This window comes from Panicum hallii, chromosome 9 (assembly GCF_002211085.1).
Source record: "Panicum hallii strain FIL2 chromosome 9, PHallii_v3.1, whole genome shotgun sequence".
NCBI classification, from domain to species: domain Eukaryota; kingdom Viridiplantae; phylum Streptophyta; class Magnoliopsida; order Poales; family Poaceae; genus Panicum; species Panicum hallii.
Window position 1 is genome coordinate 70,567,089 of NC_038050.1, and position 25,181 is coordinate 70,592,269.

Genomic DNA, 25,181 nt, shown 5'->3' on the forward strand with positions numbered 1-25,181 from the left:
TGATGTGGATTACGTTCGTGATTTGAGCTTTTGCCTGGGTCAGCGGCAAGATCAGTGCTGCTTCGATGCACACACACCCCTTTGATGACGTTGGAGAAGCCACGCAGTGACGCAGACTTCTTTTTCCTTTTCTTTTTCTGTTTTTTTTTCGAGACCACGCACGCCTTCTGAGAAGGCCACATGAAGCCCATAAACTATCTGTTGAGATGGGCCCGTTAAGCTTCACAGCCCAGTCCATTTTCATTAGAACCCGCTTCGGCCTCTCTCTCTCAAAAAAAGAACCCGCTTCGCCAAACTGGAAATTTCAAAACCTCCCGCCCGTTCTGGCCCTTTCTCCAACCGTTCCCAAACCCAACACCCCGCCGCGCCGCCCGCCCCCCTCTCGCGATGCAGCCCGGCGGCGGCGGCGCCGCGATCCGCGTGCTGAACGTGGCGGAGAAGCCGTCGGTGGCGAAGGCCGTGGCACAGATCCTGTCGCGCGGCTCGATGCAGTCGCGGGCGGGGCGGTCCCAGTACAATCGCGTCTTCGAGTTCAACTACGCCATCAACGGTCAAGCCTGCCGCATGCTCGTCACCTCCGTCACGGGCCACCTCATGGAGCTCGAATTCGAAGAACGGTTCCGCCGCTGGCACTCCTGCGACCCCGCCGACCTCTTCCACGCCCCCGTCCGCAAGTCCGTGCCCCAGGTATGCCGCTCGCTCTCTCCGTCCCGACCGTGCATTCCGCCGAACAGATGGTGGGCGCCTCGTTATGGCCTGCTTTAGTGCGGTTCGGGTTTGATTAGTTGGTGGGTGGGCTCCTAGCCGTTGTGATGGTGTCTTACAGTCTTAGTGTCGGCATCCGCAGTATTTTGTTGTCATGTTGTGCTTCGCATTCGCGAATTTGCTGAGGTGTGAACAGTGAACTCCGTCCAACAGCGTGCTTGGTGTTTGCTGTGTACAGTATCGTGTGCCAAGTGCACTAACCGATATTTGGAGTTACTATCCCATTAGTAGAGGAACACGAATTGTTAAACTTTGACTGCAGGCGTAGCATGATAGTTGCATGAAAACTGCAGATCAGCCCATTTGGTAGAGTCAGTCCTCAGGCCTTTGTTTAAACAGGTTACATAGAGATTGAGGATTTTTTGATGCAATCATTTGACATACAGACCTTGCAGGGTTTTAGCCTATAATGATATGCTCGTAACTCAGAACAACTGCATTGCATGCAGGTAAATATAAAAAGCTAAAAAGGAGAGACACAACTAGATGTCAAATGATTCTCACCAATCATGTAGTTCAGGGCATAGTCAGCCACCTTAATATAGCTGGCCGTTGACTGGATGCTAACAGAGTGCTTGGTGTCGTCATGATGACACAATCAGTCAATTTTTACTTCTTTCTTGTAATCTTCTTCTTTCTTACTGCTTGGATAAATTTGTTCATGCAAGCATGGGTTTATTGGCATGTTTAGTTACCTGTCTTTGGCTGTCATGCTGTGCACATATTGAGATTATTTTCTTCATAGATATGAACCGTGGCATGTCCTGATGTTAGTTTAACTTTTTGGTTTATTTACACTTGAGTTCTATTCATGAACTTGTTCCTCCAAAATGCAGGACAAGCAGGCTATAAAACAAACTTTGGAAGAAGAAGCTAGGAGGTGCCAGTGGCTGGTGCTATGGCTTGATTGTGATAGAGAGGGTGAGAACATAGCATATGAAGTGATCGAGGTTTGTACAGGTGCTAACAGTCATCTTAACATTTGGAGGGCTCATTTCTCAGCTTTGATTGACAGGTATTGGGTTTTTATGGATGGTCTTTTTTCCTCTAGGGCAATGATGTCATAACTCATGCCCATGCCTATTGGTTTGTCTAAAAAACATAATGAAACTGCAGGGAAATACATGAATCTGTGCAACATCTTGGCAGACCCAACAAACTCTTTGCAGATGCTGTGGATGCAAGACAGGTGATTCGAGTTCGCACTAACTTTAAATGTTGCCAGTCATATCTCATGTACTTGAGCTACAACTTTCAACTATCAACCAATTTAAAATGCTCTGGCAATCTGATTGAGCTCCATGATGAAGTTTTGCTGCATGTTTCCTCTAACATTGATAGCTTTATAATAAGATCAAAGATCTAAAGCAGCAGATTTTCTAGTATATTTTCTCTGCCTATGTTATTTGTGTCAAATGGATGAGCACTTTCCTCTTCATTGTTATTTTTAAGCTCAGATAAGTAATAAGAAACTTTTTGCAGGAGATTGATCTACGCATTGGTGCCTCCTTCACAAGGTTTCAAACAATGCTGTTAAAAGATGCATTTGTAATTGATGTCACTGGGGATGGCAGGAATTTAGTTCTGAGCTATGGTCCTTGTCAGGTACTTCATAAAAGCTACTACATGTATGCTCATTCTTTATTTTGTCTAAAGTTTCATTTCATTGAAGTTTCCAACCCTAGGTTTCATTGTTGAGCGTTTCTGGGAGATTCAAGCTCATGAACCTGAGGAGTTCTGGACAATAAATTGTACTTATACTTCAGATGAAGGCACTGCATCTTTTGGTTGGATGTAAGATGCCCTTTAGAAGTTCTTCTGACATTTTCGTTCTGGAAGTCATGTGACATTTTCTTGTTCTTGGCAGACGTGGTCATTTGTTTGATTACCCATCTGCTGTTATACTCTATGAAATGTGTGTGGAAGAACCAATGGCAACAGTAAGCGCCTTCTGATCTTTTCTGTTAATATCAGTAGTTAGAAACTCAAATAATCATGAACCAAGGGTACCATTTTTAACAATGGATCTTTGTTCATTGCAGGTTCAAAATGTTAGGAACCAAGAAAAGTTAAAATACCCCCCATATCCACTAAGTACCCTGGAGCTTCAAAAACGTGCTTCTAGGTACTTCAGAATGAGTTCAGAGCACACAATGAAGGTCTGAAAAATCTCATCTTATTGGTTTATTTTTCCTTGCCAGTTCCAATATCTAATAATGGCCATACCTCAGTAGCTTGATTATTTGGTTGTTTTATTTGCTGGTCTCATCCCTTTCAATTCCAGGTGGCTGAAGAACTTTACCAAGCAGGATTCATTAGTTATCCAAGGACAGAAACTGATAACTTCTCTCCAAACACTGATCTTCATGTCAGTATGAGATTTTGCTCGTGTGACTTGTTGACATTCTTCCCTTTTGTTTTCTTGATGATTTTGAATTTTGATTACATTTTTTTATTTAAGCCTATAATTCTGCAAAACAACTGATGTAGTTAACAATATGCCAATACTAGTTTATTTGATGACAAGAAACATATACTTAGCCAATTGGTTTACATGTATCTTTCCTATATTTTGTTTCCATTGATGGGAATGTAAACTCTTGTTAATCTTCATTGCATTATGTCCATGGATCAGTAGGCATGCCATTGACGAAATCGCACTGGAAAATTGTAAAAATGCACTCTAAACAATCTGTGTCATACTCGTCTCTTGCAGTGGTTACACCATTACTCACTCTTATTTATTTATTTATCTTGAAGCTATGCTCTTCCTTGCTTTATCTTTTCACCTTCTAAAAATATTTGGCTCCCTTTGACCTAGGCAATTGTACGTGAACAAGTGGAGCATCCAGTATGGGGAGCATATGCTCACCGACTTCTAACTCCTGAAGAAAGACTTTGGAGAAATCCCAGCAATGGTGGTCATGATGACAAGGCACATCCTCCTATTCATCCAACCAAATTTTCAAGAGGTGAAAATAACTGGAGCCCAGACCACAATGTATGTAGTGCTACTAAACAGCTGAGAGACAGTCTTGCTGAGAGATTAAATTCGTTCTTTATAGAGGTTCCTATACAAGTCTAATGAAGTTTTGTATATCTTATTTTTGGTGTCCAGAAATTATATGAGCTCGTTGTTCGCCATTTCCTTGCATGTTGCTCTCAACCAGCTGTTGGAGCTGAAACAACTGTTGAAATTGACATAGCTGGTGAACAGTTCAATGCATCAGGGCGTGTTGTACTTGCTGTGAGTATCCTGTTTTGCTATATTCTTCTTTTGTTGCTTCCATTCAATCAGCTACCAATACCATCAATATTTCAAGGAGCCATATGTACTCAGTTTCTCTTGTGCTGCATGTTCTAGGGTTCTGTTTCAAAATTACTTCTGCCATTGCCTGATACATTTATAGAGTAAGATTAGGTTAAAATATGGAATCAGTAAGGACTAATAGGGCTAGTTTGTACAGAGATGTAACATTAGCAGATTTTCTTATGTGAAACTGCCTCTAAGGGCTGAATAGTTGTTTCTGCATGGGCATGAAGCTGCTAAACCCCTCAAAGAATATGTTTTTGCCAATTTTCATACACAAAACTACTCTAGTATTGTTGAAAATGGAAAAGAAAAGGGAGAGTTTGTATAAAATGTGAATGGGACAACTAACATGCATTTTCTCTTGTTAGTTTTATCCACTGAAAATTAGTTCTAATGACAAAAAAATTGTACTTTTAGTTTTATTTTTGAAAGTGTCTTCATATGAATATACATGAGCACAGCTTTTACCATAATCTGCTGCGGAAAGAAAAAGGATCAAATTTCAACTATGGCAATCATGCTGGGTCAAACTGTACATGATATTTTTGAATGGGATCAGTATTTCAGTAATAAATGTGTGATAATAACTGTTGCTTGCTGATATTTGTTAGTGCTCATTAATCTGTATTGAGCAAGTCCATTAGTAAATCAGTGATCTGTTGATAGAGGAGAAACCCTTGTGTTCAAGGAACCTCAGCAGGCAACAAATTTTTCTGTTTTATGACCACAATTCCTATTGATAATAAGATGCTTCCATTATCTGCTTCACCTGGATCTGTTTATTTTTCTTTCTTTTAAAAGAAATGCTTTCTTCTGTAGAAAAATTATTTGGATGTTTATCGCTTTGACTCATGGGGTGGCACATTACTTCCAACGTACAACATTGGACAGCAGGTTTGTTGTAATCATATTTCATACTCTGCATTTTCTTTGGTTAAGCTGTTTATCCTGCAAAGATTCTATTGTGCCATTATTTAATTGAACTGGTTAAAGACTGCGGATAAATTCATAGTTTGAACTAAAAATATGGTTGTATATTCATATTACTGATGATGTTATGCAGCAGTGTATAATTGATTGCAATATTTATGAAGTCGCTCAATATTTGTTGATCACAACAGATTTATGGCTAGTTGCTTGATTTGATTTAGAGAATGGTTATTCTCTCCAACATTTTGTATCCTATTTAATCAAATACAAAACTGATGTGAACTATCGGCTTGAAATCATGCAGTTTGTTCCGACAACTTTAACACTTGATTCTGGAGTGACTCGGCCACCCCCTCTTCTTGCTGAAGCTGACCTTCTTAGCTGCATGGATAAAGTACAAAAAAAATCCTTCTTTTAACCTATGATATATTCTTTTTCTGTGGCAATAACTACATATCCAGAATTGCTGGATTGTTCCACTTACTGAATCTACCTATCTAGAATTTAAAATCATGCAAATTTGGCCCTTTTTTCAATTCTATTTCCAGGCAGGAATTGGCACTGATGCAACCATGCATGATCACATAAAGAAGTTGCTTGACCGTTGTTATGCAACCAAAGATGAAAACACACGTTTCTCCCCGACAAATCTTGTATGTATCCCTTGGTAGCCTATTATACATTTGCATGTTGATGTCATGTAATATCCTATCTGATCTTTTTTTTCTTTCAATTATATGTTTCCACTGTGGAATGTTTGTTTCTTAAAAAGAGTAAATACTTATCTTAATTCTGATTTGACTAGAATACTCTGTACCATATTGTCCGTATTAATAGATGCAGGCGTTGCTTTGTTAAATCCACTGATTTTGTGTGGAAAGTACTCTTACCATCATGGGGTTATTGTTATTTGATGTCTGAAAGCAAACTTTTACATTTCGCTTACGTAAGAGATGCGTACTTTTCATGCTGCACTTGGATGTTCTAATCCAGTTCAGGCTAATCATTAATGAGTAACGTGGCCACCTTTTGAGTGTGTTTGTCTTCTTAAACATACCTCCATTTGTCTAAAACAAACTTCCAATTCGTTGGGCAAAATGCAGGGTGAGGCACTGGTGATGGGTTATGATGAAATGGGGTGAGTTGATTCTAAAATTGCTGCAATTTATGAATCTGATACGATGATATATGCTTGCTTAATGCTGGCTCAAACACTATTTTTTAGGTATGAGCTTTGGAAGCCTTATTTAAGATCAATGATGGAAGCTGATATGAAATCAGTAAGCATAGGTACAAAGAGTAAATCAGAAGTACTCGAGAGTTGTTTGCAGCAGATGAAGGCTTGCTTTCTTGATGTAAGTTGTGAATTTCTAGTGTTCCGTGGTACATTACAAAATATTGTAATACTAAAACCATAACAAAACAAGAAAAGCAACGGTATTGTCACTACTTTGTTTAGCTACAGTTAGTCTGAATTTATATACTGTAATTTGATTGCACGATGGTCGTTGGTTTAATGCAGGCAAGGGTGAACAAAGCGAAGCTCCTTGATGCAATGGGGACATTCTTTGCGAGGTGTTTGATTTTGGAAACTAACGTCATTCTTTTTTACTTTTATGGCCTATTAGCTTGAATTTGCCTTTTTCTTTTGTAGATCTAGTAGGCCTATAAATGAGACACAAAATCCAGTAGAGGCTGTGAGGCCATGTCCTGCGTGCCACGAATCTGAAATGGTGCTGAAGCAAAGGCAGGTAAGTTGTCTTCCTATGACTCTTTCTTTGTTTGTTTTTCTAGAGAAATTGGCTGTCACCCTCATTCATTTCTGTGCTTTGCTTTTTTTTCCCTCTCAGACTGGTGAATTTATGGTTGGGTGCCGAAGTTATCCACAAGTGAGTAACGTGGTCTTTTGATAGAACTAAATTACCTTAGCATGCAGGAAAATGTCATGTAGAATTTTACAACCACTGATACAAATATGTGAACTTCAGTAACTATTTTGATATTAATAGTCTCATTGAATTTTCAGTGTAGAAACGTGGTATGGCTCCCAGGATCTATTTCAGAAGCATCTGTCACTAATCAAGTTTGTCCTATCTGCACACCAGGTCATCTTTAGAGTTCCATTTGTGATATAGCACTAGGAGCTTGACTTGTGTTGGTTTTTGATTAATTTGTTTGTTTGCCATTTCCTTAAATGGTATGACAACTCACATTTACAGGCCCTGTTTACAAGATCCAATTTAAGTTCCGTCGGAGGGATATTCCACCGAATTTCGATGTTGATCACCTAGGTAAACTGTCCTAAATGCATAGTCCACAATTTAATTCTTTTTTCTTTTATGGCCATAGACTTATGGTTTTCTATGCTGTGCGGTTCTATTTGAGTATTGGGAGCACAGCACTGTCGTAAACTTAAGAGAATCAACTCATCAACTCTATCCGTGTGCTTATGGCCATTGTTTGATATAGGTTGTGTGGGCGGATGTGATGATATACTCCAAGAGCTTATGGAGATAAGTAGGTTCGGAAGTCGTAGCCAGGCTGCAACTCCAGGTTTGTGATGCTTGTCCCTACTCCCTGATTCATATGTGGGCTCATATTCTTTTTTTCTTCTCTAAATGAGATGTACTTGTTTTGTTGATCCTATCTCATCTGTCTCCAGTCTCCACGTTATGCTACTAAAAGAATGGGTGTAACTTCTGTTTTAAAATATTAATTTCCTTTTATGACCATATTACTTCACAGCAAGAGGACAGACTCCGAATGGTGTAAGGCAGGGGCCTCCAAGGCAGGATTTACATACTAATTTTCGTCCAGCAGGCCAACTTAATAATGAGAACCCATCGGTTATGCATTCTCAAGGTTTCCGTTCAACCCATACCCAAAACCCAAGTAACGCATCAGGTATCTGACTATTTGTGCTAATTATTCCACAATGATATACATACTCCTAGCTGCTACCTTATCTCGAGTTGCATTCAGATGCAGGTCAAGTGCTGTGCACTTCATGTGGAGAACCTTGCATATTGCGGATTGCTAATACAGATGCTAACAGGGGGAGGAAATTCTATAAATGTCAAGATCCTGGCTGTGGCTTCTTTAAGTACGTGATGTTCACGACTCCGTGCTATGCCTGTGGCATATCATTAATTATGCAGCTGGTCCGACAAGGGTGTCATAACTTGCTTATATATGTAGTAAACAAATTGTTTTGGATTTTGAATGGTTCATATTTTTTAAAAGACAAACTTTAGGTTCGTGCTAGTAAACTTTGTTTGCCATGTCGCGGAAGATTCTACTTGCATGAGTTGCCTGACTCTTTTCCCTCTTGCCTGACGCAGATGGGAAGACGAACTGGAGACCGCTACGACGAGAGGCCGGCGCGGGCGTGGTAGCAGCAGGCAGGCGCCTGCGTCTGCATCTGCAGGACGCAGAGGCGGCGCCCAAACCCGAGGCCGGAGGGGCAGAGGCCGTAACGCTGACGGTGGGATGTTCGTTTCGGCGACGGGCGACACCGTGTCCGGCTGCTGCTTTACCTGCGGCGATCCTTCCCACTTCGCCAACGCCTGCCCGAACCGGAGATAGTTACCAGGAACTTTGCGCGCTATGCGTGTACATAGACTGGCATTCTTCGCCAAAGGCTGAACCCTTCAGATGATTTTCATGCACGAGGTGCATAGATTAGGATTCATGCGCACCTGTCCTGCTCAGGGTGATCTTCTATACAACTAAACAAATGTGTCTATTACTACTTTGTATATAGGTATGATTGCATGGAATAAGTCAGAAATGGACTAGAGATCAAGAAAAGCCTAAGCGGCTGTCGCTAGGAGGGTAACCGCCCGGGGCCCATGAAAGGAAGCCTCCCCGGCCCATCGTGTATACCTGAAGAATTTCACGTTGGGCCATATATAATAACCTGAAGCAGGCGTAGCAAATGCCAAAGCGTCGGGTTCTCAAAAAAAAAAAAAAAAGATGCCAACGCGTCGCAAGCCGCCGGGCGTCTCCCTGGTTGGGTCGACGGGATGATGACACGAGCGCGGCGGCCCCTGCTTGCCAAATCCTCCGGGCGCTTGGCGATGGAGATGTCGCACGCCGTCGATCCGGTGGCCGTCGGCGCTGAGGAATGAAGGGACTGGGCCAACCTGATGCCCTGACCTCGTCGGCGAGATCTCTGGCCGTCTGCCCTCGCTGGATGTGGCCGAGTAAGCGAGTCCGCTTCCGCGCCGTGTGCAAGCCGTGGCGCGAGCATACCGACGACCCGCGCGCAGGACGGACAGGCGATTCCGCCCCTGCAACTCGGTCGTGCTCAGCATCAGCCCCGACCCCACACCCCGGCGCCGCCTCCTGAACCTGGCCACCGGGGCCTCCCTCGGTGTCTTGCTCCCGTTCCTCGTGCGGATGGTAGCGAGGCCCTCTCCGCTTTCCCCGTGCTGCCTCAGCATTGTTGCGTTGCTCCCCGCCGCCCAACTATCCACGGTGATCTCCAAGCTCTCACGACCGACCCGCTTCTGCCGCCTGTCCGGCGGCGAGAACTCCACCGGTCCAGCCGTCCGACCGCGGCAAGCCTCCAGAAAATCCGTCTCTACGATGGAGCACGAGCCGCCTTAGCCATTGAACGCGCCTCTGATCCATCTGAGCGAGTAGCTCTACCAGCATGCGCAGCAGCTCACGGACGACGGTGCCCACGCTCGCGGCGCCCGGCCTGGCGCGCCGAACCGCGGCGCCGCGACGGTTTCGGCGCCCTCCTCTCATCCTTAAGCACATCGATGGCGCCGCCTTCTCCCTGGCGGTCTGAAACACGCCTCTCACCGTCTTAGGCCCAGGGGAGCTGGCGGTGGAGGTTAGCACGGCGTGGCTGCCGGCTATGGCGCCGGCCGGCGTGCACAGGAGGCGGGCGGTATTTCGTTTACCGTCCAGGGTGGACGGTAAATGAAAACGGTCAGGATCGACGTGGCGTTCAACTGCAGGCAGTGACGGCCCCCTTCGTCTTCCTCCCGCGACGGGCCGCGCGCGTTCCGTCCCCCTCGACGACGCGCTGTTGGAGCGTTCCTGCGCAAAGCTCCCACGAGCCGCGCGCGGCGCCGGCCAGGAAGTCAGCTGCCCCAAGAATCGCCGATGAAGGCGGAGTCCGGGAGGCGGGAGCTGCCAGAAAGAAAGAAGCGACGACGGGCATGGATACTTGAGATTGATCGTGAGCTTGCCCACCGCTACCTGGGCGCCGCGGACAGCCTGCTCGTCCTCTACCACAGGCCCACGAAGGTCGTTCGCCTCCTCGACTCTCGCAGCAACGCCGTCACCGAGCTCCCCGCCATCTCCCGCTCCAGCATCGTCGCCGCCGCGCCGCCCAGGAACCCAAGTCACCCTTATCCCAATGTTGATCGTGTTAGGAATAATCACGCCATGGTCTGTTCCGGGCGTGCATGAGTCCGTGTGTGTTACGTGTCGTGTTGTGTTCGTGCGCGTGGGCGCCAGCATGAAGGCTGCGGCGAGGTCGGGCGCGCCGCGCAGGTGCGACACGTTCTGGAGTCGAGGATCATGTGTGCGTGCCTGTTGCAGTTTGGATCACGGCTGTTGATCGTGTTGGAGTCTAGGTGCAGTACGTGCACATGTTTGTGCCCAGGCTGCTGTGGGGATAGAGTCGTAAGCAGTTAGAAGTCTGTGGAGTGCATGCGTGCATGGAGTCGGTCAGCACAGAAGAAGCCACATAGTCCGAGATGAGCGGATGGCTCTCACGGTGTTTGTTGAGCGCGTCGTGCTAATCATGGCGTGAAGGCCGGGTGAGTGGAGGTGTGCTCCATGGTGCGTCCCTGGTGGTTAAATACACCATGTACTCCTAGTTCACGATTCTTGCCGAGTCCATTTTTATCAATACAAGCCAAGATACAGGAGCTTGTGCTCCGCGGCGTTCGTCGCCGGCAAATCCTGTGTGTTGTCTCCAACTCCGGCGAGCTGATCGCGAGTGTGTGAGTGAGGGCAAAGCCAACAGATCGACGGCGCCGGTTTGGACGACTCCACTTCCCCGCCCACCCTCGTGATCTGCCTGACTGCTGGAGCTGCTGGAGGTGGAATCTCCGGGAAGAGGCTGGTGCCACGGAGGAGCCTCGGCCCTCGGCAGCCGCGCGGTGTTCGTGGGCCAGACGCACTTCGTGCTCGTCGTCGTCTCCACCTAGACGTTCCCGTCTATCGCCTTCGCCGCGACATACCTGGGATATCGCCATCAGGCTGCCGTGAATTCCACCGCCTACCATGTCGCGGCAGCAGCAGGACTGAACCACCGCATGAGTTCGATCGCCATGAAACAATGAGGATGACGCTGGGGGGTTCCCCGTGCCAGTTTCTGGCCGGTGACCCTTCAAAAAAAAAAAGTATCTGGCCGGTCTGCTACGTCGACCGCAGAGGCACGCTCAGCGGTGAGCCGGTGACTGCATCAAGGCTTGCCACCAGCACGTGCTGGGGGGATCGATATCACAGCGGTGGAGGAAAATAAATAAAGGTGCTAGCAGCTTGCTCAAACTTGACGTTGAAAAATGTCACGGCCCGAGTGCTTTGTGCGATGATCAAATGATGGTACCTTCGAAAAGTTCATGCGGTGAGGACGTCCTTGTAAAGCTCCTCCTCCGAACACTTGCGATCCTCATTGCCCCTTCGGAATTTTATCGCCCACTGGAGTTGGAGATTTTCTCTAGTCAAAAGTTCAGCGGAAAAACAGGATCAAGGCATCACTTTTTCCTTGCACTGTTACCATCATACCCACTGTTCTTGTCAAGTCGCAATCGCGTGACTGTTACATCACTACACGCTATACATATTTAGCTAGTACGAACTACAGTGCGTCACATCATTGTCATAATCCTACCGATCGAGCTACACAGATGGTTAACTAGGAGCTGTTTGACTTTCACATGCATGAGTAAGAGAAATGGAGTATTGGAATGCCCTGACACTTGTAATTCAGTGGGAATTCAGAATGCAAGAAGTTGATGATTGAGGCAAATGCCAAAAGAACTGTCTAGATGCAACGCATAAAAAACACAGGAATTTATGACTTGAAGGAACATGTGAAGTTGGACATAATGTTTATTTCCCCCAAAAAAAAATCATGGGGTCAATTTTTAGGGATTTCAAATGCATCTTGATGTAGTAGTCTATCCTTTTCTGATGACCTGAAATTTATGTTAAGTTTAGGCATATAGGTTTTGTTATTCGGATCCGGAATCTAATCCCGTTGAAGGTAGAATGGAACAAAAATGATGGGTTTTTGCATGAGTAGGTGCTTGCATTGGGTTCCACCGCCGCACCAAATGGTGTCGGCAGCGGGCATGGCTTTGCAGAGATGCTTCCGTCGCCACGCATGAAAAATCTTGGAAGCGATCTTTCCATGATCGGAAAGATTCGTAACGAGGACGACACCAACCCAGCTAAACTTTGCAGTCATCATTGCCCACGCCCACCTAGTAATATAAAGCTAGTTCTCACCAAGAAATATATATACTGTATTGAAGTACACCAGCGATCTTGTTACTTCAGTTTGCATGTTACCATGAGCTTCTGTATCTATGTAATTATGTGCCAAAGAGGCTTCATGTTTAGGTATTATGCTCTCTCTCTCTCTCTCTCTCTCTCTCTCTCTCTCTCTCTCTCTCTCTCTCTCTCTCTCTCTCTCTCTCTCTCTCACTCACTCACTCTGACAAATGGAAAAGAAAAAGAAACTTCAGGCATTATTAGGCCTAGATTTATACAATTATAAATTCTGAAAACCTGAAAAGCCAATGTGATAATAGAAGAGACAATGGAAAAATAGTTGTCTTTGGAAAATCGTCAAACTTGGAGCAAGTATGAACTAGCGAATTAGAGGCCAAACGACTAAGCAGACCAGTGAAGTTACAAACCAACGAAACGTTCCAATATTCAGTGGTGACAGTCTGACAGTATCAAACAAGCTAGCTGAGATAATTCTATACAGGACAGGATCAAGGAAACGCTTACTGTCTTACTGAGGAATTGTGGTGGTGCGTGGTTCATCAGACCATGGGATCTGTTGGTAGGGAGTTTTGTCGTCCTTGACAAGATCATCGTCGTCCTCGGTGATTCGATCGGAGAAGGGAGAAGAGTTGAGTTGGGGGGAATGAAGCCTGGTCCGAAACCATCCACCATGCTGCGATGCTCCATGGATCCGCGGTGTTAGGTCTCCGACCAGACAACATTCCCCTCAACTGCCATATGTGAGAGAGATCGGCGAGAGCAAGCTCGTGTGTTCATGTAGATTCAGGAGTAGTGTGTTTATTTGTTTGTGGGGGGGGGGGGGGGGGGGGGGGGAGGAGATCGATCATGGATCGACTTATATGCACGATTAAGATAGGAGAGAGAAGCAGGGAGGGAAGCTTGTTATCGCCCGGGCAAGGTCGGTGCGTACTTTCCACAGCCTTATGGCAGATTGTGATACACAAGATGCTTCTTTCTCTGCCGTCGCTTTCACACCACATATATATATATATATATATTGCATGAAAGAACAGTACAGAGCGAAATTGTACATAGATCCTAAATTAGCAATTTGATCGCGATCTTCCACCAGTTCAAGTCAAGCCTGCTCACCTCTCAGAACGTTTATAGCCATGCATCCCAGCATGAACACGTCGGAGCTATGATGAGTTCATGATGACTAGCTCTACTTCCTGATAAACATCATGTAGCCACCATATATGAACAGTGAGATCTATGAATGCAAATGGATATCTAGTTACGATGGTACGACACTCTAGTTTATTTCTCCTCTCAAATTATTTACGCAGAATGTCATTCTAGTTCATTTTATCAACTTTTAGGTCGATTCAATAATTGAAAATATATATAACTTGCATCCGTAGTAAGAGGATGACAAAACAATGGTCGGGTGTAATTGTGTTGTTGGCAGAAGTAATGCAGATTAAGACGCATAGAGTCGTCTGAAGAAAAAAGCTTGCCTTTCTTTCTCTGTGAACCAAGGCCTGCTGCGACGATGCAGGCATGGTACATGATTTTATTCCCAAGCAAAGGATTTCTTTTGCTTTGCATGCACGTACTGCGTCGACGCGCTGGCCGGGTTGCATCGCACGGCCTTGCCTGCCCGGCCAGTTGTTTTGATTCCAAGCTTGGCGTTTAAGAAACTTGCCTGCAGCAAAGAGAGCTTTTCTTCTCGTGGGGCTGTGAAAGACGCAGCAAACAGGTGGTGGGGGATGCGGTGAAAAGAGAAACGATGGGGACTCATGGTACCGTTCATCTAGTAATTTACTTGCATTTTTTTCTTCGTTTTTTGGATTTCTGCACAAGAAGATGGCCGTGTGAATGAGGGAATCGCAATGCCACGTTTTGTTATGACAGTTCTTGATTTGTGTAGGCAGGAATTTTGCTGGAAGGTTGTTGAACGAAGAAGCCAACAGCATGTATCACACATGTTAGCTGGATTCTTTATGGGCGCGGCGTCGGACCAAATGGCAAGCTAGCTAGATTCTGCTGATCACCTCTAGGACCTTGTACGAACTGAGCACTGAGCTCCCAAGGCTACACCATACCTTTTGCTTTCATAATTGAAATGCATGCATCATTTTATTTCTACGACCACATATGAAAAATATATTTCATATTATATATATTATTATTTGCCATGATTAGAGCAAGCTTAGCTTTTGTGAATATCCTTGAAAAAAAAATGCTTCCGCGAAACTTTTGCTTCACAAGCAGGTTGAGGTAGGTTCGGAATAAACTTGAGTCAACTAAACTAGATGCACCTTGGAGTTTCATTGGTTTTTTGCTACAACGATAAAAGAAGATCTAGTAATGTGCATCTCACATGCTCACAGTAGCACTACCAAACGTTACTTCATTTCGAAAAAAGCATCACCATGCTGTCGATATAGTGTGTAATGTCTTGAGCAAATGATTTGAAGGAACATATAGTCTCTTATGGTCACTATTGCTATGATCTGTTTTCCACTGCATATTCGCTTTCTTTCTTCAGGCTTGGGTGGTCTTCTTCCCCTATTGCAACGGGAGGCCATGCTTAAATCTCTCAGCCTCACATCACATGCAAAGGCTAGAGAGAGAAATGCGGGGTTCAGGGAGGAGACGGCGGACATCTGTTCCGAGAGAGGGGGAGCCATTTTGCCTCCGCTTTGCAACCAGAAACATTTTTTCCCCAATTTCTCGGGAATTCTCCCCCCCCCCCCCCCCCACGCACGCACACACACACTTCTGGACCTTTTGGTTGATTCCACTGTATCGATTTCGTTCTTTGCCTTATGTTTCCAAATCGGTGATTTAGGGAAACGCAGCTTCCTGATCGAAGATCTGCATAGGTATGTTCCGAAATGCATTCCCCTTCGAATCTGAAGTGCCAATGTGAAAACCTAAATGCTACATTTATGCAACTATTTTGCAGGAAAGAGAGGATCTTGTGTGAACATTGCCGATCTATTTTGTGTGAACATTGCCGATCGATTTTGTGTGAGCATTGGCACGCGATTCAAAGCAACCTGGTAATTGCAGCTTCTTCTGCATTCCTGAAGTTTGTGAAAATAATTGCAGCCTCTTGCTGCATTGGTGAAATTTGTCCGGGGAAGCTTTCATATTTTGGAACCACAGATTGGCATGGGTGACCAAGATTCTAACACTGCCCGTTCCTCATCAACAATGTGGTGTGATTTTAGTATCCTTGTGCCTCACTGATGGAAACTTCATTGGAAAGATAATAATATTTTGGAGCAACCTACATGCGAATTGGGGGCGCGTTGAGTTTCCCATGGCTGCACAAGCTCGTGCAAGGCTGCGGAACTTTTCGCGGCAATTCTGGCCTTTGCTTCGCCATGCCATCAGCGAGTGCTGCCTGATCATAATGCTCGTTGCGACCGCCGTGCTGTCATACATGGCCACAAGGTTCGCACGCATGTGCAGGCTCAGATCACCATGTATGCTGTGCTCGAGATTGGATCGGTTTCTACTTGGTAAGGCCTGGTTCTCTGAAGAACTGGTTTGTGCTGCGCACAGGCTGGAAATCTCACGTTTATCATATTGCCAGAGTCACAACAAGCTTGCATGTTCTGATGACATGTGCGATAAGTGCCTGCTTTCTTGCACTACCTCGGATGGCAAGCCTAGTAACCTGACAAACTTGAATGTTAAGGAGAAGGTGAAGTCTCAGTCAAGATCTAGGCACAAGCAGTTGTGCTCTTGTTGTTCAGTGCGGTTCAAGAAGTCACGGAATTCACACAAGCTATCTGAGGTTGCAAATAGCAGGTTCCCGGGTGATGATATGAGCAAAGTAGGAAGCATAGCCATGGCAAGTGTTGGGCATTCTTCAGATGACGACTCTGATCACTTGGCTTTTGAAGGTTACAGAAAACTAAAGGTTGGCCACGATTCTGAATCTGAGATTCACATCTCAGATAGTGATGATGATGTTGGCCATGCAATACTTCATGAAGCTAGAGGAGTAGCCGTTGACATCTCAAGTCGTGATGTGCAGCTGCAACAAATGATATCCAGTGCCAACGGCTTGTCAATGCTTCCTTCTGATAATACTGTTATGACGAAGCCCAAGCAACCGCTGAATACTGCAAGAGATACTGACAGTCAGTCTAGTGGCACCAAGGTTGCAAAATCTTTGGATCGTGCTATTGGGCATGGTTTGGATGAAATCAACTGGAGCCAAATCAATGCAAATTCAAGTGATAACAATATCCACATGCAACCGAAGGCTATGCCTGAACAAGCTTGTACAGAGCATCCAAAAGAGAAAAGTACGTACGTTGTCCAAAATGTTGTCATCCTTATCTAACCTGAACTATTTCTGAGCATGTCAAATTTGTATTGTAGCTTTTCTTGTTGGTATCGAGGAAGTCGGCGATTCTTTTGAGGGTGTTCCGGGAAGCCCTGATGAGGAAGTTATGAATGATTTTGCTGCTTCTGCAAATGCTGGAACAAGCTCAAGTGCAGGCACTCATGTCAACCGCAACAACAGCATAAAGAATGCTTCTGGCAGTAGAGGCTACCTTAAATCTCCTCGTTTATCTGAAATAATCTCCGCTAGAGACACCAATTCAAAAACAAATCAAGAGGTGAAGACATTTCTGTCACAATTGTCTGCACGAGGCTTTGATGTCCCTCTCAATGAGATGACTACAAGCCCCAGAATCAGCACACAGATTGATGAGTGCAGGCAATATGATGCTACTGGTATGGCCCCATTTCTTGAGAGGAACAACTCAAATCTGGAGCCATTTGATGTGAATGCCACTAGTGAAGATGAAGGTGAAAGTTCTATTGATCGCTTGAAGCAGCAGGCTGAGATTAACAGGAAAAAAATGAGTATGCTTTATAAGGAGCTCGAGGCAGAACGAAGTGCTTCAGCGGTGGCAGCAAGCGAAGCAATGGCTATGATCAACAGGTTGCAAGAGGAAAAGGCCGGAATGCACATGGAAGCACTGCAGTATCTCCGGATGATGGAAGAGCAGGCTGATCATGACCAGGAAGCAATTGAAAAGTTAAACGACTTGCTTACAGAAAGGGAGAAAGAATTACTTGATCTGGAAGCTGAACTTGAGGGTTATCGGAGCAGACTTCATGATGAGCCATTTGATGTTGGAAATTTCAATGCTACTGATGGAGCTTTAGCATTTGGAGTCCTGGATGGCTCAGATTTCATGAGGCATACCATGTTTGATTTTGAAGATGAGAAGGCAAAGATTTTGGATTCTTTACACAGATTGGAGGAAACAATCGACATGTCTTCCATAAATAGACTTGATTTGGATGGCACAAACGATACTCTGCAGAATGGGCCATTGAGAGATCACCTAGGGAGCAGCAGCCAATATCTACAGAACTCGGAGATGGGGACTTCTCAAATGCCTCAAGAACACATGATTAGTTTATCAGTTTCTTCTCAACAAAACGATGAAAATCAATATGTTGAGAACCAAACAAGTTATCCTTCATGTTCCCAATTAGATGATGCAAAAAATTGTTCTCTGACGAGTTTTAAACATGACATTTCTCTCCTCAATACTAGATTCAAGGCGCTTGAAGCCGATCAGAATTTTCTCAAGCAAATACTAAGTTCTCTTAATTGCAGCAGTGATGGAGTGCAATATATCCAGGAGATTACTAGCCATTTGAGAGAGCTGCGAAGAATCATGGCTGAACAAAGAGACATGCCAGTGCTATGAGCTTGATCACTCTGAAGGTAATTGTTTGTAGTTTATCTGTTAGTAGTGAACGATTATTTTGAATGCTTTAGATTAAAGTAGTACTTCAGAATCATTGATCTTACAAAGGATACATCTTCACCAGATTGTCATGTAGGTGTATCTTTTAGTCACTTACTGCTGTATCATCGTATAAACCTTTGGTTTTTTGCTTCTGCTTCTTTTTTTCCAATACGCAGTTGTAACTCTCATCATTTTATCGAATTATGTTTCCAATCTAAGCATTTTGATCCAACCTCTTTCTTTCAGTTTCTGCCGCTGAGCTGCTACTGTTAGTGCACCATGTGGCAAACTTCATGGTTGAAAAATGCTCCAGCTCGGAGGTTTGAGAAATGGCAGCAGCAGACGATCTTCCGGATGTGATTTTGTTTGGGAGCACAGATCATGCGCGCCTCCTGAACTTTCTGAATGTGACTTCAAATTTCGCAGTTTCCAGCAGTGTCTCGGGCGGCTTAGATATTTCTTGTACATTGTCATCAGGTAGGAGCTAGTTTGTCAGTGTAATTAAAATTTCGAGGCCTTGTTGAGATCAGTTCAGTTAGTAAACCAGCTGGTGATCATGGCAGATGAGTTCACCACGACACTTGGGAGTTGGGACGCATGTCCTGCAGCACGCCCACATCCACACAAATCACAAACATCACGTTCTGAATGTCTGAAGTTGGCCTTTCTATGATGATGCCAGAATGTGAAAGCTGTGCCTGATCAGCATAGAAGGGTTTGAGTATGACGAAATGACAGGCAATCCGATACTGTAGCAATCTTATTGACGATTGCCAATCAGTTTTTCTTATAGGCAATGAAAAGCCCCCAAAACGTGTTTTTCATTTGCGAAACTATCATGAGCAATATGCGCTGAGTGTGAAAACGAAAGCAACCGGACGGCGTCCAGCACCGTGTCACGAGTAGCCGGCCCCTGCGTTCCGGTTGAACAAAGAAAGTCAAACCGGGAGATCATCTGGGATAATTTCCTTCATCTCTAAACTCGCAAAAACGTTTTGCTCAATAGGAGATACATTTCTAATCTAAACTTCTGCAGTATCTATACAGGTGCAGCATCGATCTTGAAGTGAACATTAAAATTCTCACGAAAACCAAGTTTGGTGCCAGTACACTAGTAAAACAGCCTCAGGAGTGAGAGAACTATCAGGGTATCACAAAAATCAGAAGAAAATAACTCATGAACCAGGGAGGCACTCGGAGCACCAAATCGCACTCAGGTTAGAACAAAACTTCAGATTTTACCATCATTCCATGCCAATGGCACCAGCTGTAGAGCTAACAATAGCTTCACAAACCGCATTCTTCTCAACAAATAGCTTTACCTGGAGGCTAGCCTCCAACTATCAGTCATCACCTGAAAACAGCGTGATGGTGGGGGTAAAGGAATAACCTATATGAATGACAAAATGAATACAGCCATCTACTATTCAGCATGGATTCAAGCCTGGACAGTGCTTCGCTCTGACACAGCTTCAAACATAGGCAGAAGGTCGGAAACTACATCACAAACAGGAACATGCACAAGATGCTCACTGAAACCATTGACTGCTGTCCTAGACAGAACTGTGACCTCAGGACAGCAAGAGCTTGCTTCAATCAGCTCACTCCATGCTGTGTCTTCATTGAGATCGGATTCTCTCAAGAGCTGTTGTACTTTATCCAGGTGAGCAACATTCCTGCCTGCCCCACAGCCAGTGGCGGTGGCAGCACCAACTGCATTTGCTAGTGTTAGTGTGTTAACCGCTGGCAAGTCATGGAGGAACCCGAAGGCTATAGCAGCAGTAAAGCTATCTCCGCATCCAACCGTGTCCACAACATTAATCTAATGAAAACAGGGAGCATAGTGAGAATTAACAGTATGATAAATCAGAATGCAACTTTGATTACTTTCGTCAAACTTCGCAAATGAAGGCTATTTATCAGTACAGTGAGTACCTTGAAAGAAGGTGCACAGGAAACAGCATTCTTAGTGATCATGATTGATCCCTTGGAACCCATTTTGATGACAACCTGCTTTGTGCGGATCCCCCTCTTTAGCAACTCTTGCCCAGCCTCAATTGGGTTTTTGACATTCGTTAGAGATTCAGCCTGTCAAAAAAATATGAGAAAAAAGAAATAAGTAAAAAACAAAATATGCAACTTAGCTGTGTTCCAAAAAGGGCCAGATTCAGCAAACTAAAATCTTTTTTTAAAAAGCATAGCAATGTTTTGTGGTATACTAAATCTTTTAAAAAAGAAGAATTTGCAATATCTTTATCTAACCACTCTTTTTTAAAACAAAGAAAAAGGAAACGCCAGAGACAAATATTCAGGTTTTACCAACCAAAACAGAAACAGACAGAAAAAACACAAAATGTAAATCATTTATAGCTCACTCAACCTTTCTTAGAGAATCCAGTCAGGTAAAGAAATGTGCTACAAGAGTGTTAGGCTGGATCAATGATCAATTCATTATCCCACTATAATGACAATTTGCATAAAGTACTCTAGTAATTGGAAACTACAGTTGCATGTATGTCAGCTAACCTCATCTGATGTCAAAAGGAGAACATCACTGAGCCTCAGAGCATGCTCAAGTGCTCTCTGCTCATCCAGGGTCCCATTTAAGAGAGATTTTCCACGGGGACCGGGATCAAAAAACACTGATGTTCCCGCATCAATTGCGCAGTCAATAGAGGATGCGATCACATCAGGAAAAAATTCATCAAAAGCATAGCCATTGCAAAACAGTATTTTGGAGTGATGAATGGCTGTCCTGATATCTGCCGGGAGTTTACGTATCCAACTGAAAGCTGGCTCTTCACTGAAGTCTGCACGGCTGACATTACAAAGACAACAACACTGATAAATGACCAAGCACATTGCAAAGAAACCATTGAAAAAGTTAGATTAGCTAACATGAACCCTAATAATAGCATAATAAGAATATGAAGAATATTTCTTCCAAAAGAAACACAGGGCATGAGAACTGTCATCTCTAACCTGCAGAAACCATGTTTCTGAAATGGGTCTACAAGAACCCAACATAGAAGTGTTTCATAGGCCTGACGGCATGCAGTAGCGTCAGCATTCTCAAGCATCCCAACAACACTAATACCCTCTGCCTGAAGCACATCAAGAAGGAATTTCCCATATATTTCCTCTCCTACATGCCCCAGCGTGGAACAGCGAAGCCCAAGCCTAGCTGCGGCAAAGGCTAAGTTGCAGTTCCCACCAGCCTCCCAAAATTTCTGTTCAAGTTAAAGAATACAAAACGTTAAGAACATATGACAACCGGGTATTGCATCATGTGGTTCAGGGAGCATTTGACACAAATCGGTCATGGTGTTCTTATATGGTAGAATAATAAACATAACAACCAGTTCTCTGCATTTCCCGAGCTGATAGATCTTGCCAGAAACTAGCAACCAAAAATATAGCTACTACATTTTTCCTGCTCCATTCCCCCGCAATTAACCTCACAAACATAGACATTGATTACAAGCTTATCCATATTAAGCCATCAACATCTAGTTGTCACTGAAAGTTCCCAATCATTCTCCACCACTCAATCTAATGCTAAATACAGCTAAAGAATAACGACATAAAGTGAAACTAATGTAAGCCTCCCAGACGACAAAGAGGAATCTGTAGCCGAATTAAAAAAATATAATCAAAAGCTAACGCTCATATATTTCTGTTTCATCACATCATGTCCGTATCTAACACCAAATCCAATCAACGAATAGCTCGAGAACCCTAGTTTTTGTAACAACAACAACAACAACAACGATTTGATCCAAGGTGTCCGACCTGATCAGGCGGCGAGGCTGCGAGGCGCTCCATGTATGCCTTCCGCTCCTCCCGCTGCGCCGGCGGGAGCTGGGGCACGCTGAGCACGACGTCGACGCAGAGGTTCCCGAGCGTGGCGAGGTCCGCCTCCTTCCCGCCCTCCCCGGCCCCGTGCGGCGGCCGCCCCCGCCTCCGCGCCTCGTTGACGGCCCCCGAGACGGCGGCCGCGACGGCGCGCGGGCGGGCGGCGCCGCCCGCGAGCCGGCGGCGGGGCGGGAGGTGGAGGATGGGCTGCGGCGAGTGGCCGCGGCGCGGGACGGGCGCCGGGGTCGGGGAGGCGGCGGCCGGGTGCCGGTGAGGGTTTAGGGTTTGGAGCGCCATGGGGAGAGGAGATTTGGAGTGAGGGGAGAGGAGGCCGCGCCCGAGGTGGCCAGGTGGGCGGGGTCGGGGTGGATGGAGGGCTGGAACGAACGACGCGGCCAGCCAGAGGCCCAGCCGCCCAGCGAGGGAACCCGCAAAATTGGAAGAGGATGGCCGGATGGGGTGAGCAGTGTGAGCTTTGACCGAATTTTTTTGCATTTTAGCTTTTTTTCCTGAAAATTTTTTAAATTCTAAGAGTCGGCACCATACGTCTCGGTGCCGTAACTCATAGCGCCGAGGTGTCTACGCTCCCTATCGGCACCAACTTAACTACCTCGTGCAACAGGGGGCAGACACTTCGGCACCATCAGTCACGGCGCCGAGAAGTGTTAGTTCGGCGTAGTGAGTCATAGTGCCAACCCAGAGTCTAAAGTTAAGTTTACGTTGCCTAGAAGTCTAAACGTGAAATTTTTTCAGAAAAAGAATCAAATTGCAAAAGATACGGAGCTTTGAGACGAAGAGAGATGAATGATGGATCCGTCGGTTTGAGTGTTTCTACCCGTGGCCTGGCGAGAGGACTTGATGTTTCGTGTGAGTTTCTAATCACCGCCTTGTATTAATGAGCACTAATGGCATTAGAGCTTCTCCAGCAATTACTCATCTCTCTCCTTAATATTAAAAAATTATCCTTTTAGTAATGGAAAGTGCTCCAGCAAATTACAATTTCATCCCTAGTATCAAAATATTTTTAGTGACTCCTTTTTATTCAAATGTAAGGGGATACCTTCCTCTACCCTGCCATTTGAGTAATCTGCTACATCACTTGTTAAAAATTGCAAAAAGTATTATTAGTGATGGAGATAGAAAGTATATAGGATACGCGAGATAATTAATCTTCCGGAGATGATTTTAAGCTTACTTGAGATCAAGAACGTGCGTATGCATTATCCCTGCGTCCGCATGTAGTGTCTGTATAGCCTAGAAAGTGTGGCCTTTAAAAAGGAAAATGAGAAAAGAAAAGAAAAACGAGGGAATCACATTCTATGGTAGGTAGGCTACCCAACTTGTGAAGCACAAAAGCATCGGTACATATAGATAGATGGATATACATGAAAGAAATGACACGGAACGGACACAGGCACACTGCAAAGTAGATCTTTTCCCTCGCAGCGTGCTGCCAGACGAAACGGTTCCTCTCGCCCCCCTAACATGTGGCCCGTCCCACGACGAGTTTGATATCAGGCCGGCACACACATAGGCCGCATCCGGTCCGGCCCAACACCCGTGACGCTCGCGAACTGACCGACGGTGAATTCCTTGCGCTGCGATCCGGCACGGGGGACCAGTCACCGCGCGCGGTCGTCTCGCTGATTTCCAGTGCACTGGTGGGGTGCCAATGCCGCGATGCTGGGTGGGAACGCAACGCATGCTTTGTTGTGCACTGCGATGGAAGCTATGGATGTTCTTGACCGACATGCTTTGTGGTGACCTCAGCTGACCCTCGGTCCTTGGAGAAGAGAAAGAGATAGGCACATTGACCTACGCTGATAGTTGTGTCCTTGACTCCTTGGATCGGAGTTGGGACGAGGCCCAGAGCGGCTTGGAACATCCCTGATGCTTGTAGGATGATTTTATAGTATTAATTATACTGCTATATAGAACTTGGCACTATCCATAATAAATAAGAGAAAGTGGAGATAGAAAGAAACTGGATATCATGCAGATCTAGTGTCAACACGTAAATTAATACGATAAACGCTACACGTTGTACATTGGAAGCAGTGGCGGAGCTAAGATCCGTGTTGGGCGTGCTGCAGCATGGGCCCAACTCAGTTCATACAAGGTAAATCCATTATATTGTTTAGACCAAAGCAGTAGGATTTAACATATTTCAGTCAATCCAATACTTATTTATTGGTCTAGCTTGGGTTGGAGAGTTTTTCTAGCTCCGCCTCTAACTAGGAGTGAGGTGGAGTCTTATAACAAATGGATAGGAGTGAGGTGGAGTCTTATAACAAATGGAGAACAAATATGATAGGTGGAGAAAAGAGAATGAGTTCAATAGTAATTCACACCAAGACATGATGAGATATGGAGTATAGTTCTTAAAGAAAGATAATATATTGATGATACAGTAAAATAGACACTATCTATATATACTATATATTCTATAGGTTGGAATTGCCCTTGGCCTAGCCTACTGTCACAACAGGCCTTTCGTAGCTCGTGCCCGAATTCCGTCGCTGTGGTGCCCATACGACAACGGAGCATGAGCATAAATAAATCGATAAATGGAATTATGGAAAGTGGAAATTAATAAAGACCAGACCGTGGGCCTCCTGTGGAAGAACGAACGCTGAGTATGGATAGCGTACGATCGATCCATGCATGGTCAGTAGGTCATCTTGCCGCGAGGATATTTGGATCTAGACATTAATTTTTAGTTCATATTATATTAGATATTTAGATGCCAATTAGAATGACTAAATATGAGCTATTTATAAAATTAATTGCATAAGCCAGAACTAATTTACAAGATGAATCTATTAAGTCTAATAATCCATCATTAGCACATATTTACTGCAGCACGACATGAATAAATCATGAACTAATTAGACTTATAGCACAATATGATCAAATCATGGACTAATTAATTCAGCTCGCAAATCAGCCTATAATGATTTTATAATTATTCTATATTTTCTAATTAATATCAAACATCCAACATAACTTGGATTAAAAATTATTCTTTCAATCCAAACAGCTCCTTAGATAGCATGCATGCAGCTACACGT

At 44.7% G+C, this 25,181-nt stretch overlaps 3 protein-coding genes across 3 annotated transcripts; 2 read left to right on the forward strand and 1 right to left on the reverse strand.

Annotated features, from left to right (window-relative positions):
* The first annotated feature begins 387 nt into the window (after positions 1-387).
* LOC112876554 (DNA topoisomerase 3-alpha) lies at positions 388-8,802 on the forward strand. Its single transcript, XM_025940685.1, has 24 exons — positions 388-687; positions 1,602-1,780; positions 1,882-1,954; positions 2,248-2,370; positions 2,438-2,559; positions 2,633-2,705; positions 2,808-2,924; positions 3,050-3,133; positions 3,587-3,766; positions 3,884-4,012; positions 4,898-4,972; positions 5,313-5,402; positions 5,557-5,661; positions 6,112-6,146; positions 6,234-6,363; positions 6,531-6,583; positions 6,663-6,759; positions 6,859-6,897; positions 7,035-7,113; positions 7,228-7,299; positions 7,478-7,561; positions 7,754-7,912; positions 7,991-8,111; positions 8,350-8,802. The coding sequence occupies exons 1-24, from the start codon at positions 388-390 to the stop codon at positions 8,591-8,593; spliced, it is 2,763 nt and encodes a 920-aa protein (XP_025796470.1). The 3' UTR covers positions 8,594-8,802.
* A 6,420-nt stretch (positions 8,803-15,222) lies between these two features.
* Positions 15,223-18,809, forward strand: LOC112876680 (myosin-binding protein 1-like). Its single transcript, XM_025940842.1, has 4 exons — positions 15,223-15,345; positions 15,429-16,785; positions 16,862-18,230; positions 18,502-18,809. Exons 2-3 carry the CDS (start codon positions 15,789-15,791, stop codon positions 18,211-18,213), a joined length of 2,349 nt encoding a protein of 782 aa, XP_025796627.1. The 5' UTR covers positions 15,223-15,345; positions 15,429-15,788; the 3' UTR covers positions 18,214-18,230; positions 18,502-18,809.
* Positions 18,810-19,433: 624 nt separating this feature from the next.
* On the reverse strand, positions 19,434-22,536 carry LOC112876681 (2-dehydro-3-deoxygluconokinase). The gene is made up of 5 exons (XM_025940843.1): positions 22,048-22,536; positions 21,238-21,485; positions 20,782-21,073; positions 20,191-20,343; positions 19,434-20,077 (listed from the first exon to the last, which is right to left on the reverse strand). The coding sequence occupies exons 1-5, from the start codon at positions 22,405-22,407 to the stop codon at positions 19,694-19,696; spliced, it is 1,437 nt and encodes a 478-aa protein (XP_025796628.1). The 5' UTR covers positions 22,408-22,536; the 3' UTR covers positions 19,434-19,693.
* Between the last annotated feature and the right edge of the window lie 2,645 nt (positions 22,537-25,181).

What these genes read in the sequence shown, in the direction of transcription:
- LOC112876680 (XM_025940842.1), top strand. Translation starts at nt 15,789, where the DNA reads ATGGCTGCACAAGCTCGTGCAAGGCTGCGGAACTTTTCGCGGCAATTC. An exon ending in AGAGCATCCAAAAGAGAAAA is followed by an intron (nt 16,786 to 16,861) that starts GTACGTACGTTG and finishes TTTGTATTGTAG; the next exon opens with CTTTTCTTGTTGGTATCGAG.
- LOC112876681 (XM_025940843.1), bottom strand. Translation starts at nt 22,407, where the DNA reads ATGGCGCTCCAAACCCTAAACCCTCACCGGCACCCGGCCGCCGCCTCC. An exon ending in CAGCCTCGCCGCCTGATCAG is followed by an intron (nt 21,486 to 22,047) that starts GTCGGACACCTT and finishes TAACTTGAACAG; the next exon opens with AAATTTTGGGAGGCTGGTGG. An exon ending in CCTGTGCACCTTCTTTCAAG is followed by an intron (nt 20,078 to 20,190) that starts GTACTCACTGTA and finishes TGTTTTCATTAG; the next exon opens with ATTAATGTTGTGGACACGGT.
- LOC112876554 (XM_025940685.1), top strand. Translation starts at nt 388, where the DNA reads ATGCAGCCCGGCGGCGGCGGCGCCGCGATCCGCGTGCTGAACGTGGCG. An exon ending in ATGCTGTGGATGCAAGACAG is followed by an intron (nt 1,955 to 2,247) that starts GTGATTCGAGTT and finishes AACTTTTTGCAG; the next exon opens with GAGATTGATCTACGCATTGG. An exon ending in ATGGGTTATGATGAAATGGG is followed by an intron (nt 6,147 to 6,233) that starts GTGAGTTGATTC and finishes ACTATTTTTTAG; the next exon opens with GTATGAGCTTTGGAAGCCTT.